Source organism: Hemicordylus capensis, chromosome 1, assembly GCF_027244095.1.
Source record: "Hemicordylus capensis ecotype Gifberg chromosome 1, rHemCap1.1.pri, whole genome shotgun sequence".
NCBI lineage: Eukaryota > Metazoa > Chordata > Lepidosauria > Squamata > Cordylidae > Hemicordylus > Hemicordylus capensis.
Genome location: NC_069657.1, coordinates 46614160 through 46632854, shown reverse-complemented (window position 1 = coordinate 46632854; position 18695 = coordinate 46614160). Strand labels below are relative to the sequence as shown.

The window sequence follows — 18695 nt, the reverse complement described above, 5'->3', positions numbered from 1 at the left end:
CATTTCGGAAGGGTGGTATAAAAATCGAATGAATGAATAAATAAATAAATATAGTAGTCTTGAAGGCTTTGCACAACCTCATTGGTAATATTATGGCTTGGCTTAACCGAGAAGCATTTGCAAGATTACTGTATGATGTATATAGAACATTAAATAAAGCCAAACCCACAGCCTTGCTTAGTAGCAAGATTTTTATTTTCCTCCTTCACTTGCTTTGAAAAGAATAACTGTGCAACATATGTGCAATTAATGAAAGTTCCTTAAATATATAAATAAACTGTTGACTGGTTGTAAATTGTGGGACATATGTGCAGTTAATTAAAGAAGATGCAATGCATAGATTAGGCCACTCCTGCAACAATCTGCCCTCCCTCCCTGATGGCAGATGCCCCCCTCCACCTGGATTGCTTTACATTTTTTATCTTTAAATGGAAAATGTACGTTGAATCACAACATGGCCCCATAATTAATTGCAGTGTAATTCCAGTGTGCGGCTCTGTCATCCATGATAGCGAAAGGGGAGTGGGGAAGGTGTTGATATTTTTGTTGATGGTTGAACATTTGTTTTCTTCATCATTTTGACACCAGAGGTAATTGCCATTCCTGAAATATTTTCTTGCTGCCATTGCAAGGAAACTGTTAGGGACAAATTAATTATGAAGACTCTTGTTATGGCAGATTAATAGGCTGATGGAAGAGATTTCTTCCTGTCTTCTGCAATTTTTGGCTGGCTGGCTGGATGTTGGGCATCTGTGTATAAAAATAAAATAAAAATCAGCCTTTTTCCAGATACCTGATTTAAGGCATGTTATCTATATACACCAGCAAACTTGCATATCAGCTTATTGCCTAGAGGGAAAATTGAAAAATTAGGAATAGCAGTTATAGTGGGCCCAGGCCAGTTAAGGGTGGAATCGCTCCCATGTATGTCAGTTCTATTTTTTTTAAAGGGCTGGTGTCTGGATGCGGGATATGTGTGTACAACTTCTACTCTATCTCCACCCTCACCTGGTCTTTTCCCTAAGCATTTAGCAGAAATTTCCTACACATTTTTAAGGATTTGTTTCCTATCCCTGCAAGAGTTAGTAACTTGGCAACAAACAAACAAACAAAGGTCATTTAGGCTTCCCTGACAACTGCCAGATTTGAAATTTAGGGACCGTCATGGAGATGAGGCTAGCCTAGTGAAGTCTTTGTTCTACTTCAGTCGGGCACACATCTGGATGGGATTTATAAATAATGGCTGACATCCTGACTAACAGTGCGCCTGTGCGTTGTGGTGGTTTGCATTTTTTTTAGTACTGTTTGTTGACTTTATTTCTTGTGTTATTTATAAGTGTTTTAAAATGTATGTTTATACAGATTTTATTTGTTTGTTTGTTTGTTTGTTTGTTTAATTTATATACCACCCAAACTTTCGGCTCTGGGTGTAAATTGTTATTGTAAGTCTGTGCAGGAGGTTGATTTGACAGGTGGCGGCAGCAGCAGCAGCAAGACCCCCGTAGGAGAGATAGAGAAACCCTGCTTAGAATGTAGGAGAGAAAGACAGTTCGTGAGAGAGGAAAAATCGGAGATTCAGTTGGAGAGCAATTGGCCATACAGATAAGAGGGGTGAGAGGGTGAGCTGGAGGCTTGGAGAAAAAAGGAGTACGGAACACTTCTTTTAGGAAGAGAGAAATGGGGCGTAAGTAGAGGTGGGGGGTAAATCCGCTTTCTGCAAGAAAGCATTGTCTGTGTCAATGGGTGAGTGCATGTAAGCATGCGCGTGCCCTGACTACACCCCCTGACTCAATGTCAGAGTATCTGACATTGATATCTGATACTGACAATGCCAGTATCTGGAAAAGGAGCAGCTCCATCCCTCACCAGGGCAGAGAAAGAAGCTTCCCGTCAGTGCTTGAACGAAGCGCTGACTGGTGAGGATCAGGAAAGGCGTGGAGCAGCCCCGCTTCCTGATCCTGGCCAGCCTCACCACTATGTGACTGGAACTGACTGGATCTGGGGTGGGGTGGGGGACTGTCCTTGCCCCCCCTGCAGATGCCCATGACCCCAACCACAAGGTGGAGAAAGAAAATAAGGACGGAACCACAACTTGTTTATTATATGAAAAATAGCAATACTACTGTAAGTTGTAAATTAAGAGTTTTGCACCACCCTGGAACAATTAAGCTTATTTACACTGAAAGCTCATGACCATTACACGTTAAAGAACTTGTGCTAAAGCAATAAAACTTGTTTTAGAATTATCAAGCAGTAAGAACATTTTATTTCCTCTCCTATGTCACCAGGGAGGTATCCCACACTCTCACACAAATAGATGGAGAAGGTGATTTTTGGTCTCAGATCCTGCCAGAACAGATCTGAGTGGTGCAGCAAAGATAACCTCAAGCATCCCCACTGCAGGGAGCTTTCTGAGTGCCACATTGTTTATCATACAAGAGTGGGTCATTTTTTTACTATTTCCTTTCCCCGGAAGTGCTCTTTGTCACCTGAAAATATGCCCCTGAGGATCATGCAGCCTTCAGGGACGTATTTTCACTGGGTAGTTCCAGGGGAAGGAAGGAGAGGTGAAAACTGCACCCTCACCCATGCAATAAGCGCTGTGGAGCTCAGGAAGATCCCTACAGCGGTGACACTTCTTCCTGGTGCACAGGTGCATGGTTGGTTGGGATATTGCCCAGTATCAGGAAGGAAAATGGCCAGCTGCACCAAATTTATGCTGAATCAGATGTTTGTTTAATCAAATATGTTAAATTTCCATCACCATTACTAGATCTTTAAATGCAGACCAGAAGGTAGCTGCAAAATGAACAGGGACTTGGTGAAGAATTTGTACCCTTGTTACTTTGCTAATCCTGCATGTTCCAATTCCATTATGTTAACTCCTGAAATATATTTTATACCCCATTAACTTAATAACAAGCAACACTTTTGGGGTAGTCATTTTTATTTTAAATAACTTGGAATTGAGCTAATGTAAATTTAAACAAAAATATCATGAATGGGTTAGCAGCAGTCAAGGGTTTGAGAACACCACTCTCACAGATTTAAAAAACATGCAGATTAGTCTGTCAGTCTGCATTTTCACTGATGAAACTTTGTTTATACATAAGCAGGGCAGATGTAGTGGTTAAAGTGTCAGCCTAAGGCTTGGGAAACCGAGGTTCAAATCCCTGCTCAGTCATGAAACTCATTGGGTGGCCTTGGGCCAGTCACTATCTCAGCTTAACCTACCTTATAGGGTTGTTGTAAAGTTTAACTGAGGGGTGGGTGGGCACCATGCACACTGCAGTGAATTTCTTTGAAGAGCAGGATTAAAATGTAAGTAAATCAGTAAATAATAAGGTTATTAATAATGTAACAAATGTACCAACTTTTTCTTCATCTGGGTTAGTTTCCACTTTGGTGTAACAGCAGGTTTCTACACCTCCCCTGACCAAATTTTAAATGGCCACAAATAGATGTATTGTATATTGTCACTGAGTGGGGCTTTACATAGTCTTGTCTTTTGTTAAGACTAAATTTTGTTAGATGTTGTTAACATTGCATTTCTGTCCATCTGGATAAGACTAGTGCAGGGCTTGACAAATTGCAGGTGCCAGGGAGCCATGACACCTAGAAATTTAAACGTGGTGCCTAGTGGCTGACATGCAGAGCAAAGAATCGACGGGTAGACTAAGAGCATTTCCAGATTAATTGTTCCAGTGCACCGGGGAATATTTGACGATCCCCCTTTCCTCAGTAAGCTCTCTGTGCCACCCAAAAATATGTCCCTGAGGATTGTGCAGCACTCAGGGAAATATTTTCAGATGGCATAGAGCAGTGATTCTCAAACTTGGGTCCTCAGGTGTTATTGGACTTCAACTCCCATAATCCCCAACCAAAGGCCACTGAGGCTGGGGATTATGGGAGCTGAAGTCCAATAACACCTGAGGACCCAAGTTTGAGAATCCCTGGCATAGAGGGCTTCTTGGGGAAAGGGATGTTTTCAAAAATCGTCCCTTCTCTAGTGAACTGGTGCAGTCAGTCTGCAAGGCCTGTTAGTCTGCTCTTCTCTCTGCACTGGTGCTTTCTTGCTCTGGATGTCAGCTAGTAAAATTAGTCCTGCTGTTATGTCCTGATATGAGGTAGCATAATGTTTCAGAGAAATGACAGTAGATGTGCTGTCTTAAGTACTTGTACTTGGATGTAATACAGGTGGCCCTCATTATCTGCACTTTCGGCATTTGCGGTTTTGTGTTATCTGTGGTTGTTACTCATGGGTACACAGATATCTGTGTACCACGTTATCCATAGCTCACAGATATCTACCTCATTACCTGTGGTACATAGCTATGCAGATCGGCAGTTTTTGGCAGTGTAGTTCTGCTCTTACACAGTCATGCTCTTGCTGCACATGCTCATGGGTTGTGAGCAGTAATCCCCATCATCCCTAAGCAAAAGCCCTTGCATCTGGGGATTCTGGGAGTTGTAGTCCGCAACAACTGGGAATCCCTGTTAGAGGGAATGCTGGTTGTGAGAGAAGTTTAGAGGAGGATAACGGAGTGCATTGGTCTGCATGTTTAGAGGTTTTTGTGCTTCTAAAAGCCATTTTGGGTAGCCTTTGGTATCCGTAGGGAGCCATTGGAAGCCTTCAGGAGCCATTGCTCTGGAGCTTTTGGAGCCTTTTTTGAGCCATTCCTTGGAGCTTCTCGGAGCTATTTTCTGGAGCCTCTTGCAGCATCGTGCTGCCTTCGTAAGATGCTAATTATCACTTTCATAAATTTAATTTTGATGAAATTTTTATTTTTGATTAAAATTTCAAATTAGAAATTAATTTTAATTTTGATGATTATCTAATTTAAACTGCAATTCAAATTCAAATTAAATTAAAAATTAAAAAATGATTTTAAATATCCATTGAAATTGATTCTCCTCTCGCTCCTTGATTCTCACACTGTCCTCTGTGTGTGCTTACTTGAATTGGATGTAACTTTGTGCTGCCTCTTTGGCCAGCCTACCAACCAATCAGGCCAAAGGGCTTGTGCTAGTTACTAAGTGCTAGACTTCAACAGTGGGCTGAGGAAATGTCATGATTACACATTAGTGGAGAATCTGGGTGGCATTGCTGGAGGAGCTGGAGAGTGGGAGAATTGAGGTGGCTAAAGTACAGTGCTGTGATTTTTCGGTCAGCTCCTTGGGCTCCGGAACCTAACCCCCCCAATTCCCATTGACTTAAGATTTCATTATCTGTGGTTTTGTTATCCACGGTTGTAGGCCAGAACGGAACCTCCTGTATGTGAATGTGTGAGTGAGATTCCCTGCGTTTCTCTACCTCTCATTTTATCTGGGTATTTAACATAATTGGAACTTTAAGCCAAAGCACATGTTATAAGAGCTATTTAAAAGAAATATTTACTTTAAAAAACAATCTTGAAAAGGAGAGACTCCTATACTGCCCAGATGCCAAAGAATACAGTCATCTAGAATTCTAGGTGCAGCCAGTTTTTGGTGATTGGACATCTGTGTTCACTGATGCACTGTAATCTATCCAATTTCTCCCTCTTCTTTCATTAGCATATTAAATGCCACAAAAAATACTGACAAATCGGAGGACATTCAAAGGAGAACAACATAAATAGTCAGGCAGCTGGAGGGTTCGATCGATAAAGTGGAATTAAAAACACTCAGTGTGCAGACCTTGGCTAATAGAGAAATTGTTTGTTTTTCACGAACATTTGAGATCTTAAACAGAGTTCAGGACCACTAGACTAGTCAGCCTGGCTCAGGAAACTGCTTAACCTCATAATGCAACAAAAAGCATTTCTTACTCTAAAATACTCAGGAAGATGTGCTCTGTCACCTACAAAAAGTCTTGGAAAAATCTGTGTTTTTCTATTTTGCAGGAATAATTGCACTATTTCTATCTAATAATAAGATAATAAATAATATTTTAATAATAAAATAATTTATATTTACTTATATTGAATGATATTTATATTTGTAGCAAATTCTTAACTTAACTTAACTTAAAAGGTACCACTTTATTATACTGAAGGAATAATTAAACATTTTCTATATGTTTGTAATTCATTCTTATCTTAGATGAGTCAATTTTGGTATTAATTATAATTAAACATTGGCATGTACTGCACTTTTGTATACTTTGGATTATGTCCATTTGTGGAAGAAGTTTTGTTTGTTCAATGGGAAGGGGCAATTTCCCCAGTTGGCCTAGAATGCGGCGGCCAGGTTGGTCTCTGGATAATCTAAGAGAGCCCATATCACTTCTGTGTTGAAAGAATTACACTGGCTGCCGATATGTTTCCGGGCAAAATATTACCTTTAAAGCCCTAAACAGCTTAGGTCCTGGGTATTTAAGAGAACGTCTTCTTCACTATGAGCCCCACCGCCTGTCATCTAGAGAGGTTTGTCTGCAGTTGCCCCCAACTCATTTGGCGGCTACTCGGGAACGGGCCTTCTCTGTTGCTGCCCCTGGACTTTGGAATGTGCTCCCTGTTGAAATAAGAGCCTCCCCATCTCTGGCGACTTTTAAAAAGGCACTGAAGACACATTTATTCACCCAGGCTTTTAATTAGATTAATGGTTTAAATTTTTAATGTTGGTTTTAAATGATTTTAATGTTAATATATTTTAATGTTTCAATGATTTTAATTGTTTAATTGATTTAGTTTGTTTTTAACTGTTAATTGATTTTAATTGTTTTTATTTGTTGTAAACCGCCCTGAGCCATTTTTGGAGGGGCGGTATATAAATCAAATAAATAAATAATAAAATAAATTCCCCTTCCCTTTGTGCCTTCTCCCCCCACCCTCTAGGCCAAGGCTGCTCAACTTTGGCCCTCCTGCAGATGTTGGCCTACAATTCCCATAATCCCTAGCTATTGGCCACTGTGGCTGGGGATTATGGGAGTTGTGGTTCAAAAACAGCTGGGGGGCCTAAGTTGAGCAGGCCTGCTCTAGGCTTTTGAGAGTGACAAAAATTGTCCTTCATCCTTGCACAAACAGAAGTTGTTGTTCGGATAGAACCCATTGGATCAAAACTTAGTTCTTCCTATTAGTTCTTAGATATTAGTTCTCTAGATATTAGAAATATCTTCCTATTCTATTAAATTTGGATTCAAATTCAAAGGGGTATTGGTATGTATTTGTGATATTTATTATGAAATTATATAAACATCCATCATTGAAAAAGTATATATGGATGTTAAACCTCTCTTGGATTTTTTTTCTGGGAGATAGGAGTATTTTGTTTAACACCAAAATGTACAGATAATTCTATAAACATTATATATTAAAAATTAAATTTTATAAACATTATACATTAAAAATTATATATTATAAAAAATCGGTCAATAGAAAAACATTGGTGCTCAAACATTTGTGTATTTTTAAACCTCTCTTATTTTGGCCATAGTACATCTTGATTGTGTGTAAATTCAAAGTATTATATATTGGTTTGAAGCTTGGGATGTGGTGTTTTAGATGGTTTGTGATTAGTTTTTATGTCTCAGTTTGAATGGATTCTGGCTGACATCCAGACTAGCAAAGTGTGTGTGTAATGATGTTTGTGCATGCACTATGCATCAAGGAGGATTTTCGTTGAGATCCCTGTTACGAAGATAGCCTGTTGGGAGGCATCCCCTTCACTCTGAAGCCAATGGAGACTCCCAAAAATATCTCCCTGAGGGCAGCCCTCATGGACATGTACTGTATCTGGGAGTCACAGTTGGCTTCAGGGGGAAGGGGAGGTTGATGAAGATTGGCACTCCTGTGTAGCGAGCAGCGTGTTACTTCCATGGGCACTGTTTGACTGGACATCAGCAACTGAGTTGTATGTAGAAGCAAGCTGAAAAGCAAAATTAAAAATGGGTGGTGGTGGAGGAATATTGGGAGACTTTCTTCCTAAACAATGCTGTTGCTGTAATTTGAGGATTACACCATATTTTGCCTTGATGACCCAGGAAGTTTTCCACACCCGACTTTTAGCCCACATCTCCTCCGGAACAGAGCGGGCTCATTCACATATTCAGCAGATTTACCCCGAAGTCCCTGCAAGCTATTGGGGAACACCTCACACACAATTCGGATTTTTCACTGCTCATTAGAGTGCAACCTGATTTATATCCGGGGTAAAAAAATCCACTTTTTGCATTGGATTTTTTTGCATAATGTTGAGTTGGCTGGAAAGCCTTGCAGAAAACACAGTAAAGCTTGCTATGTGGAGAACTCCCTGTTCTTCTCATTTTGCAAACGGAGGGTCAAAACTTGAACTTCTTACTTGATTTTTGCTCAGGTCAACCTTCCACAGGCAGAGGCTGTTGTATTTCTGTCTCAGCTAGAACCCATCTGACAGAGAGAAAACAAAAAGCTGTTGAGGAGAAGGAAACAGCCAAGGTTCTTCTTTTGTCTCACTAAACCTAATGAAGATTGGGTTGCCTTCTCTTAACTTGGGGACTGTTTCTATCTCTTGAAAATCTCTAAAGGCCTCTTCACCCTCTGTCTGCCTGCTGTGGGGCAAAACTAAACTCATATTTACTATAGCAAGACTTATTTTGTGACTAGGGCAGCATTTGCAATCTGGCAGGGGGTACTGCCATTTCCAGTAAATGATTATTGCTTTTGCTGTTGCTAAACTCAGATTATGTCCACATTCCAATAAATCAGTCAAATAAATGTGCTTGATTTATTAGATTGAATTATCGAATAACATCGGCATAGTTTGCATAATTTATCCTGCTTGTGATAAACTCAGCTTTACTGGATGCCCAATTTTAGTTTTTGGTTTGCAGTAGATTATCATTCTAGGTCTTGTGTGTTATTTTTTTCAGACTTCTCTCTTTTGCTCATTTCTAAGCATGTTTTGTATATTTGTTGCCAGTCTCTGAGCGACACTGTGTTGCTTTCAGCCACCTTGAATCAAAAGTTGCAGTGCCCAGTAACCTGAAATGCTTTGATTTTGCTGCAGCTTCTTGGAATGCCATCCCATATCATTTATGATATGCACTTGTTCAAGCTGAAATTTGACAAGGTAGTCCCTTGATTATTTTTTTTAAAAGTTTCCTTAGCCATGAGGCAGTGGGAGAATTTCACCGTTACTAATTGGACACTACACATTCCATTGCTAGACTCGGCAATCATTATCTACTACCTTCATAGTGTGATGTAAGACAATCCCATTTTTGGAAATCTATTTTGCATCATTGTTCATGGATTGCCCTTAATGTGAAAGACTGTGTAAGTGACCCTCTGTTCTGTTCTCTAACCTATCAGCCCCATTAATTTTAGCTCTGCTTTGACCAGTTGGTTGCTTTCATGAGGACAGACATCTCCTCTGTCTGGGGAACGGAAGAGGTCAAGTGTTCTAACCCTTTATGCCTTTCTGAGATGAGGAGAGCAATAAAGATAATGGGTATTGAAGGCCAGTCCCATGCATACTGGTTGATGTATGATAGGCTGGCTAAGCTGTGGGAGGTCAGTATATTTGAAAGGCTGCCAGAGAGCAAGAGTGAGAATGAATGAACAATATTCTCGGTTGCTATTATAGGTAAGGCCAGAGCAGAGTCTGCACTGGTGCACTTTTGAAGCTCTGATGTGTGCCAAGTATACATTAGACCCCCATGCAAGATTTGCACTTCACTACCAACCTATCCTATTGGGGTCCACAAATATGGGTGCCAGGTCATCGGCAGGAAGAGTCTTCAGTATACTCTGTTTTAGAGTAACAACATGTTCTCCTTGCCAGCCATCCAGCATCTCAAATGCACCCACTACTTCTACTACTAAGGGGGATTCCTTCCAGTGTACTGGGGTGCAGAGGACCAAGAGTAAAGTCCACAAAATGCATGTAGGCGTTGTAGTTGGCAGTAAGCATTTTCTTTTTTTGCTTCATCTCATTCAGAGTCAAACCATGGTTTGGAGAGGCACAGGCACTGTTTGGGGTGAGGAGTGTTTTTGTGGGTTAGGTGATTTTGTAATTTCTGCACTAGGTAGCAATAGTTCTCTATGATTGAGCTGAAGGATTCTGCTGAGAGCAGGGCAAGGCAGATTCTTTGGAAGTGTCCTGAAGGGAGTTGTTCTGTTATTGCTTTGTCCAGTTGGGGGAACTATTTGATGTGGCAGGCTCTTCCCGCTGGTAGAATTTGTGGTTGGTATAGAGCCTCGGTGTGGGGCTGCTGAACAAAGGGTTTTAGGCATATTAGGGTGGGTTGCAGCCAGAGGCAGCCCAGAAGGGTAACTGGAAGACTGCTGTGGTATAAGGAGTTCTTATCTGGGTTCTACGCTCCATTCCCCTCTGGCTGGGGAAAGGGTCTGGCCAAGGCTTTTTCTGTACTCTTTCCCTCCTCTTTGAAGCCTGTTTGTTATCGAGGGCTGGACTCACGCTAGTAGTAATGTGCACGAACTGGTCCGGAGGCCATTTTAGAGGCTTCCGAACTGGTTCGAACGTGGCCCGGTCCGACACTGGGGGGTGGGGGGTGTCTCGCTTTAAGGGCAGGGGGGGTTGTACTTACTCCTCTTGCCGCTTCCCCCGCTCCGGCACTCCAGTTTTTTGCAAAGTTTTTGGGGCGGCAGCATTCCTCCCTGCTGTCCCTACCCCCATTGTTGGCCGAAAAAAGCGGAAGTAGCTGCCATGCATGTGCCCACTGCCACGCACTCATGTTGTGCATGTTGTGCACATTGAGTGCGCATGTTGTGTGCGTGATGTGCGCACACAGTGTGTGACGTGTGCAGCGGATGTGTGCGGCAGCGGGCGCACGCCTGGCAGCTACTTTTGCTTTTTCCGGCCAACAATGGGGGCAGGGGAGGCAGGGAGGAACGCTGCTGCCTCAAAAACTTTGCAAAAAAACAGAGCGTGGGAGGAGTAAGCACAACCCCCTGCCCTTAAAGCGAGCCACACCCCCCCGGGTGCTGGACCATGACTCTGCGGTTCCGTGCACATCTCTACACTCTAATTGTGTTTTTGATTTTCTGCACCTGGCCAGACTGCCTGATTGGTGGGAGTGAGAGACATATCCATTGGTCAGGAGAGGCTAGTGGTCCAGTTTGGTCCCAGCATCTCCCAGATGCTTTAACCAGAGGGTTACTCCATGGTAGAGCAGGTGAAACGATGTGGTCGGGGAGATGGGGTGGCTGTGGCCTATAAGAAAACAATCTCCCTTGCCAGGGTCTCTGTCAGGGACTTGGCCTATACTGAATGTGTGTATCTAAGCCTAGCGACCAGGGATAGACTGGGACTTCTGCTGGTGTACTGATCACCCTGCTGCCCAGTGGAGTCCCTAATTGAGCTGACGGGACCTGGTTGCTGAGCTGGCATTGGAGTCGCCCAGGTTGTTCTTGGTGGGGACTTTAATGTTCATCTTGGGACCGGGTTTTAGGGGGTGACTCAAGAATTCATAGCGACCATGTCGACTGTGTGCCTATCTCAGCTGGTTTCTGGTCCGACACATGATGCTGGTCACATGCTCCATTTGGCCTTTTGCTTTGATCAGGGTGTTCTGTGGGTGAGGACCCCTGTCATCTCCCCACTTCCATGGATGGATCACCATCTAGTTAAGGTAGAACGTGCAGCCATGACACACCTCTGCAGGGGTATAGGACCTATGAGATTGGTCAGCCCGAGAAGGTTATTAGGTCCGATAGGATTCCAAGAAGCCTTGGAAAGGTTTTGGGTTGGCTGCTAATGATTCTGTCTATGTTCTGGTACAAAGATGGAATAACGAACTTACTAGAGCAGTAGACACAATAGCTACTAAGTGGCTTCTCTGACTTGCCTTAAAGACAGCCCTGTGGTATTCAGAAGAGTTACGGGAGCTGAAGCAGCGAGGTAGACGATTAGAGCACAAGTGGAGGAAGACCCGGTGCGAGTATGATCAGGCACAACACAGAGCACATTTGAGCGCACCACGGAGGTCTGGAAACATTCGGAAGTCGAGGAAACCGCATCTAAAAATTCGTAGGTTGAGTAAGCTGAATCTAAACCGGCAACTACTTCCGGTCTTTTTTGTCGCTCGTAACTCGAAAACATCGGATGTCGAGTAGTTTGTAGGTCGAGGGACCACTGTAGCTGGTTTCTCAGGTTGAGGTGGTGGCCAGGAGCGCTTTTTCTCATCTTCAGCTGATAGATCAGCTACGTCCATTTCTAGAGGCGAATGACATTAAAACAGTGGTACATACGCTGGTAATCTCCAGGCTTGACTACTGTAATGTACTCTATGTGGGGCTGCCTTTGTATGTAGTCTGGAAATTACAATTGGTACAGAATGTGGCAGCCAGATTGGTCTCTGGGACAACATGAAGGGACCACACAACTCCGGTTTAGAAAGAACTGCACTGGCTGTTGCTATGTTTCCAGTTGAAATACAAAGTGCTGGTTCTTACCTATAAAGCCCTTAATGGCTTAGGTCCAGGCTATTTAAGAGAGTGTCTCCTTTGTCATAAACCCTGCTGCCTGTTACGATCTTCTGGTGAGGTCCAGTTACGGATGCCATCAGCTCATTTGGCAACCCAGGACCTGTCTTTCTCTGTGGCTACCCCAGTGCTTTGGAATATGCTTCCTACTGAAATAAGAGCATCTCCTTCTCTGTTTGTTTTCTGGAAGAACCTCAAGACTCTATTGTTTTTGCAGGCTTTTAATTAGAATGAATTTTAATAATTTAAAAACTTGTTTTAATATCTATCTTATTCTGTTGTTTTTATTATCATGTATTTACGTTTTGTAACTTGTAAATATTTTAAATTTTGTACACCACCTAGAAATGTACATATCAGGAGGTATAGAAATATGATAGATAACAAACAAACAAACAAACAGGGAGATTGGAAGTGGTCAAACTGGGGGATGACCTCAAAACGGTCTGCAAATTGGAGCAGGTTTCCAGAGATGATTACATAATTGATGACACTCATTTTGTTCCCGGCCCAGAAGGTAGATTTGGCGGGGTGGTCATTTTGAGGGAGCCATTTAGGATATACAGGTTAACTCTAATGGCCATTTGGGTCAGACAGAGTCCTGCATAGTTTGGTTTCCTGTCCTTCAAGTAGCGTGTGAAGGGGAGTATATCTACTTCCGGGTTAGGCTGGTAGCACTGATAGCGTGCATATCAGCTTCAGGGCCTAGTCTGGCATTAAGATCACTGCCTACTATTGTATATGCATTGGGGAAGGTAGGTTAAGTAGCTTTCCAGATCAGACCACAGGTTCCTGACCTGGGATTTCTGCCTCAGTGGAGGTAGGTAGATGTTGATTACTAGCAAAGTGCAGTGTCTGAATTTGATTGTTACAGCCCTAGCATGTTGCTTAAAAGAGTGGAGTCCTACTGACATTGCACGCAGGGTAGTAGAGACTAATACTCCCAGTATACCTTTAGGTCTGCCCCTTCCTGCACTGATTATGAGCTGAAGCCATTGAGTGTGATGTCCTCAAAAATCCAGGTTTCCTGCACCATTATGACATCATATCCAGAGATGAAGTCTATAAAGAGGACATCCCTGCAACTGGAGTGCCAACCTGCTACATTCCAGGTCAGGAGGGAGACTTTAGGCTGGTCTTTTGAATGTCAGTCTGTGGTCACATTAGCAGGGATCTGTGTAGAGGTTCCCAGTGGAGTGTCTTGGGGAGTGGTAGGTTGAATACATGGAGTCAGCTCCAACAATTCTTCAAAGGGTGCAATGGCCAACCACTGCTCTTGTGGTTCTGATGAAATCCCAGGGGGTGCATTGGTTGTTGCAGCTCTTGTGATGACAAAGATAATGGTGGGCATGTAGAGGACTCCATAGTGTCCCCTGGGAATGCATGTGGCAATTGGAGCTCTTGAGATTGTATAGGTGATCTAGAAGTCCCTACATTTGAAGTAGCTGTATCTATTTCTTGAGGAAATGAAGTTGATGTTGGGCATGCGTCCCCATTCCTCAGATCTTTGGGGCTTGTGTGAGGCAACTGTAGCTCTTGGGGTGTTGCAGGTGTTGCTGTCACTATGGGGCTCTGCAGCATTCAGAGCATGCATGGAGGGGTTGTAAACTGAGGTTGGGCAAGATCAGAGATAGCCCACTCCTCCGGATGGCTGATGATGAGGGAGAGGCCTCAATAATGTCTGTTTCACTGTCATTTACCTCTGAGTCAGTCAGAATTAAAGTCAGAGTAGTGAACTGACAGTTGCCTCCTTGATCTGGATGGGGTTTTTGTGCTTGGGTTGGTTAGGGCAGATATGCTATTAAGTCCCTCTGAGGTGGCTTGGAGAAGATTTGTGTTCACATCGTTATGACTATCTGTGAGCTCAGAGTCTGAGCGGGAGAAGAGTGTTGTCAGTGGCTGCGTTTGTGCTTGAACAGCTGTGAGTAGTTTTTTCCGTTGTGCAAGACCTAAGTCTATGGATTTATGACTTTCACTCTCTCTAGGCCATAAAGGGCTAGTCTCTCAAGTCTGGTTGAATGCAGCTGAGACATTTGTAGGTTGTTTACGGAAGTCTAATCTTGTTCCCCTGGAGATGTTATCATCAAGGTCATTTGCAGAAGGCACAGGTTTGCTTCTGAATTTCCCTGCTAGTATTGGTTTTATTGTGCAGTCCTTGAATACTCTGATAGTTCTTATGTTGTAATTATGAGAGAGATGCCCCTCCATCTGAATGAGCTTAAGTGGGAGGGTGGAGCAAGAGAAGGTAAGCAACATTATCTTGGTCTCTGGATGGCTAGGTAAAAATTGAATCAATTCCAGGTCTATAAATCTTGGCTGGCAATTTAAAAGAAGATTCAGAGAATTTATTATTGCTTTGTGAAATGACCACCTCCCTACATTGGTGTAATCTGTTGAAATTTGAAGCAGCATCTGGTTAGTTTGAAGTATGTGTGATATATTAGATGAGTGAGTTGTTTTTGGCGGCCCTGTATGCGGCTTGTGCGGAGTTTTGGCAGAGGTCTCATTCGGAGCTGAGGGCTTTCTCCGCACAGTTGTCTCATGCTACAAACGCATTGAAGGCATGCCTGAGCTTACCTACCTTTGCTGTGATTGTTCCAAAATTTGAATCACAGTTTCTGTGGTTAAAAGGCAGGTGTTACCTAGGTAATCTGATAATTCACGGAGGTGGCGAGGGGGATGTTTTGCCCTCTTAGATTAACTATCTCTCTGCTTCAGTGGGTTTCCTTGGCAGGAGTTCTTAGATAGCGAAGGTGTAATGCAGTCTCACTTGTAGCAGACTCCTGGGGGTGGGGTGAGGGAGGGTTCTCCGTGCCCAGGACCGTAAATCGGTTCTTGGTAAGGAGTGCAATGGTGGTAGTTACGGCTCAATTTGTGGGAAGGAAGGAGTTGATCCTCATCTGCTTCCTTGACTTTGCTGATTGATCGATAGGGCTGCTCCTATTTTCTCTTTTCTTGCCTTTACTTGTCATGGTTAGGATTTGTGTGGTTTCTGCTTGAGTATTTCAGCTCCAATGAGAAGTCCAATTTTAAGGCAGGAGCTCATGAATTGTGCCCCTAGCTTGTCGCCATCTTGCCCCCCCCCCAAACTTTATGCTTGCTGCACACCTAATTCTTGGCTTGTCTCAGGCCAGAGTGACAGGGGAGAGGAAGGACTTAGTGCCTTCCCAGTGGCACTGGGGTAAGTAAAGGGAGCGTTGTGGATGTTGGAAGCTTAGAAGGAAGTATTGAACTTCTCTGGCTTGGGAGTGCAGTTTAGAGAGTTTGCTCCTCTTTTTGGGGACCAGTTTTGAATCCTCCAAAACCTATTTATGAGCCTGAGCTTGTAGAAATTGACTGACATCTTTAGTTCCTGGACTGAGATCTGCTGTGCACTTTAAGATCATCTGCACCATGGAAATAACAATGTTAAAAAACTAGATTTACATGAAGTCTCCACAGGGCCACTTGCACTGCTGAAGAAGCTGCTGCATGGACACTCCATGGGGGTCAAATCAAATGCAGGGCTCCTAATTGGCAAAAACCAAAGACCTAATCCTAGATCTCCAGCATCACATCTGGCTTGGCCCCAATGTAAGGGAATGTTGTTATACACACTAAGTTTTAGGAGTAGAGAAGAATATATTTTATGCAAAAAGAAATGGGAGATTTTACTTGCTGGTTTGTTCATATAGAAGGGGAAGATAATGTGTGAGTTTCAATCAAGCATTACTTTACCACATTGGTAGATACAGAGAACTAGTATTATTACAGTCCCACTGTTTTGCACTGAAATGCACTCCAAGTGACATGCAATAAAGATAAAATACAATAAATATTAAAAATAATTCAGAAAATAAGGAAATAAACAGCAATAAAATAATATAAAAGCAGCTGCATAAAACAAATTTATAATTGAGTGGTGATTATTGAGTGCCTGTCAAGGCTAATCTAAAAATGGAAAGAGAGGAAGCCTGCTCAGTCTCTGCTGGTTAGAAAACTGTGGTGCCACCACTGAGCAGACCCTGTCCTTAGCCATATCTCCAGCAAAGCTGGGTTGTAGAGCAGGGCCTCCGACACTGATCCTGAAATTTGGTCAGGTTTGTATGGGTGAAGGCGCTCCTTGGGGTAACCTGGTCCTACATTGTTAGTGATCGTTAGGGTTTACACACTTGGTATTCAAAATTCTAGCACTTTGAATTTAGCACAGAAGAGGTAAGCCAGGGCCAGCCCAAGGCATTTTGCTGCCTGCAGCAAAGGATAATATGACACTCCCCCATCCAGCTCTGGATGAGTGTTGAGCATTCACAGGCCGTGTTTCAAGTCAACAAACAAACAAACAAACAAACAAAGTCAGTGGCCATGGCTTGCAGCCACTTTCTGGGTGATGCCTCCAAACCAGGCAGTGGTGGCAGGAGTGTTCCTAGCTCAAGTTGGGCATGGGGAAAGAAAATATGCACCCCAGTGGGGCAAGCAAGGGAAAATGAACAGCATGTCCCAATGGGGTGAGGAAAGGCAGTGATAGTGGATAGTGGTGTGGTGCCCATAGTGGCCCGGCACTTGCCATCCTTGTGACCCTCTTGCACCCATACCTGAGCAGGCCAGCCTAAAGGTTGGAGGGGGGTACCAAAAAAAAGTAGTGGGGCCAGCTATTAGCCTGACAAAGGAAATCTGCCAGACGAAACTTGTACAACTGATTTTATCACTTTTAGTTCTCCATTACGTTATAGCATAGTAGGTGCTGTATTGGCCTATCAGTCCTAAGTGTGAGCAGCATCTAGTTATTTGAAAATTGTTTGTTTTTGAAAAAATTAGAGGGGACAGGCCTGCCAGCTCCCCCAGCTATGGGTCTGGGCTTGAGGTGACTTCCTCACCCTGCCTCATGGAAGGGCTATCTCTGAGGTGAATTAATTTCAATGAGACCTAAATTCTGGTAATTGTTTGGATTGCATTATTTGATTCCAGTCAGTTTCTACATCTGAGAGAGCACAGTCTGACAGGAAAATCTCCTGCAAAGGTCCGACTGAAATGGGTGGGAGCTGTTGAAGAGCACAATGGTGGAGCACCACCGTGGTCTTGAGCAGTTCTCGTTCATCACAGTGGACCTTGTGTGGGAGATCTTCCCACTGGATTGTGCTCAAGCATGATTGGGCTTTTTTTTAAGGCTTGTCTTTCAAGATTTTCTAAAGAGGTCCTGTGAGAAGTATCCATTGTGTCTCATTGGAATTTAGAAGAGGAACAGCTGCTCCCTACAAACATTCTGATCCTCCCCCTTAACAACCCCTATTGGTAACTAATCGCAGCCCAGACACTTCTATTAGCTATTTACCCAAAATCGAGTTGGCTAATGAAAATGTTTCTAATTAATACGAGGCAGATTAAAACTCATTACAGCAAGGTCGTTGGTAATGAGAGATAATCAGAGCGCAAATGACCAAGCTTGGAGCAAAATGAAGATGGAGCGCGAGCCAGGAAATCGGCACCAACTGCCTGCGCCTCAACCTGCGAGGGAGAAAGAGAACGTGGCAAGGTGGCCGGAGGCTTTCTGCCAGCTTTGCTGCAGGCCACAAATGGCTATCTAGTCCCACCCCCCACCCCCAGATTCTGTGGCACCTTTTGGTTGTATGTCTGAGATATTGCAGTTGTGGGAGTTTAGACTATGTGTTATGGTACTTTGGAGGGCCAAAAAGACCCTCAGCATTCCCGAAGGCTATCAGGAATAGCCATCACACACATTCCTGAAGGGAATCTGTATACCTAAAGAAGTGTTTGATTTATATCTAGAGCAGAGGTTCCCAGCCTTAGTTCCCAGATGGTGTTGGGAATATAACTCCCATCATCCCCAGCCATTGTAGAAGGCCACTGTGACTGGGGATGATGGGAGTTGTAGTCCCAACAATGTCTGGGGACCTAAGGTTGGGAAGCCCTGATCTAAAGGGCCGCTTCATCCCACATGAACCTGCCTACCAGCTGAGATCTGCTTCTGAGGGCCTTCTTCAAGTGTCTTTGACAGCTGGACTCATGACTAGCAGCAGAAAGGGCATTTTCTGTGGTAATGCCCTAGCTGTGGAACTCCCTCCCTGGAATTGTGCTGCTGGCACCTTTAAAAAAATCTATATACTTATTTCTTGTAGACGGGCCATGCGCGGTGACGTGGTAGGAAGGAGGGGATTGGCTGAGTTTGCAAGCAGAAGCACCTGATTGCGCAGTGGGGATTCCATATGCAGAGTTTGCAAGTAGAAGCAACTGATTGGGCAGTGGGGATTCCATATGCAGATAGGGAGAAGGAGCCTGTAAGAGCAGAAGCAC

At 43.4% G+C, this 18695-nt stretch overlaps 1 protein-coding gene and 1 long non-coding RNA gene across 17 annotated transcripts in view; one reads left to right on the top strand and one right to left on the bottom strand.

Annotated features, from left to right (window-relative positions):
• ADCK1 (aarF domain containing kinase 1) overlaps positions 1-18695 on the top strand; it is a 198593-nt gene that overhangs the window by 57390 nt on the left and 122508 nt on the right. The window contains exon 1 of one of the 16 annotated variants that reach the window (XM_053287364.1): positions 13439-13519. The exons of the other annotated variants lie outside the window; for them this stretch is intronic. Coding sequence (XP_053143339.1) covers positions 13445-13519 — 75 coding nt within the window. The 5' untranslated portion in view covers positions 13439-13444. Of the gene's footprint in view, positions 1-13438; positions 13520-18695 lie in introns of those variants that run through there. 16 annotated transcript variants of the gene reach the window in all.
• On the bottom strand, positions 208-18473 carry LOC128341184 (uncharacterized). Its single transcript, XR_008314253.1, has 3 exons — positions 18354-18473; positions 8281-8348; positions 208-750 (listed from the first exon to the last, which is right to left on the bottom strand). It is a non-coding gene; the product is annotated as an uncharacterized LOC128341184 (long non-coding RNA).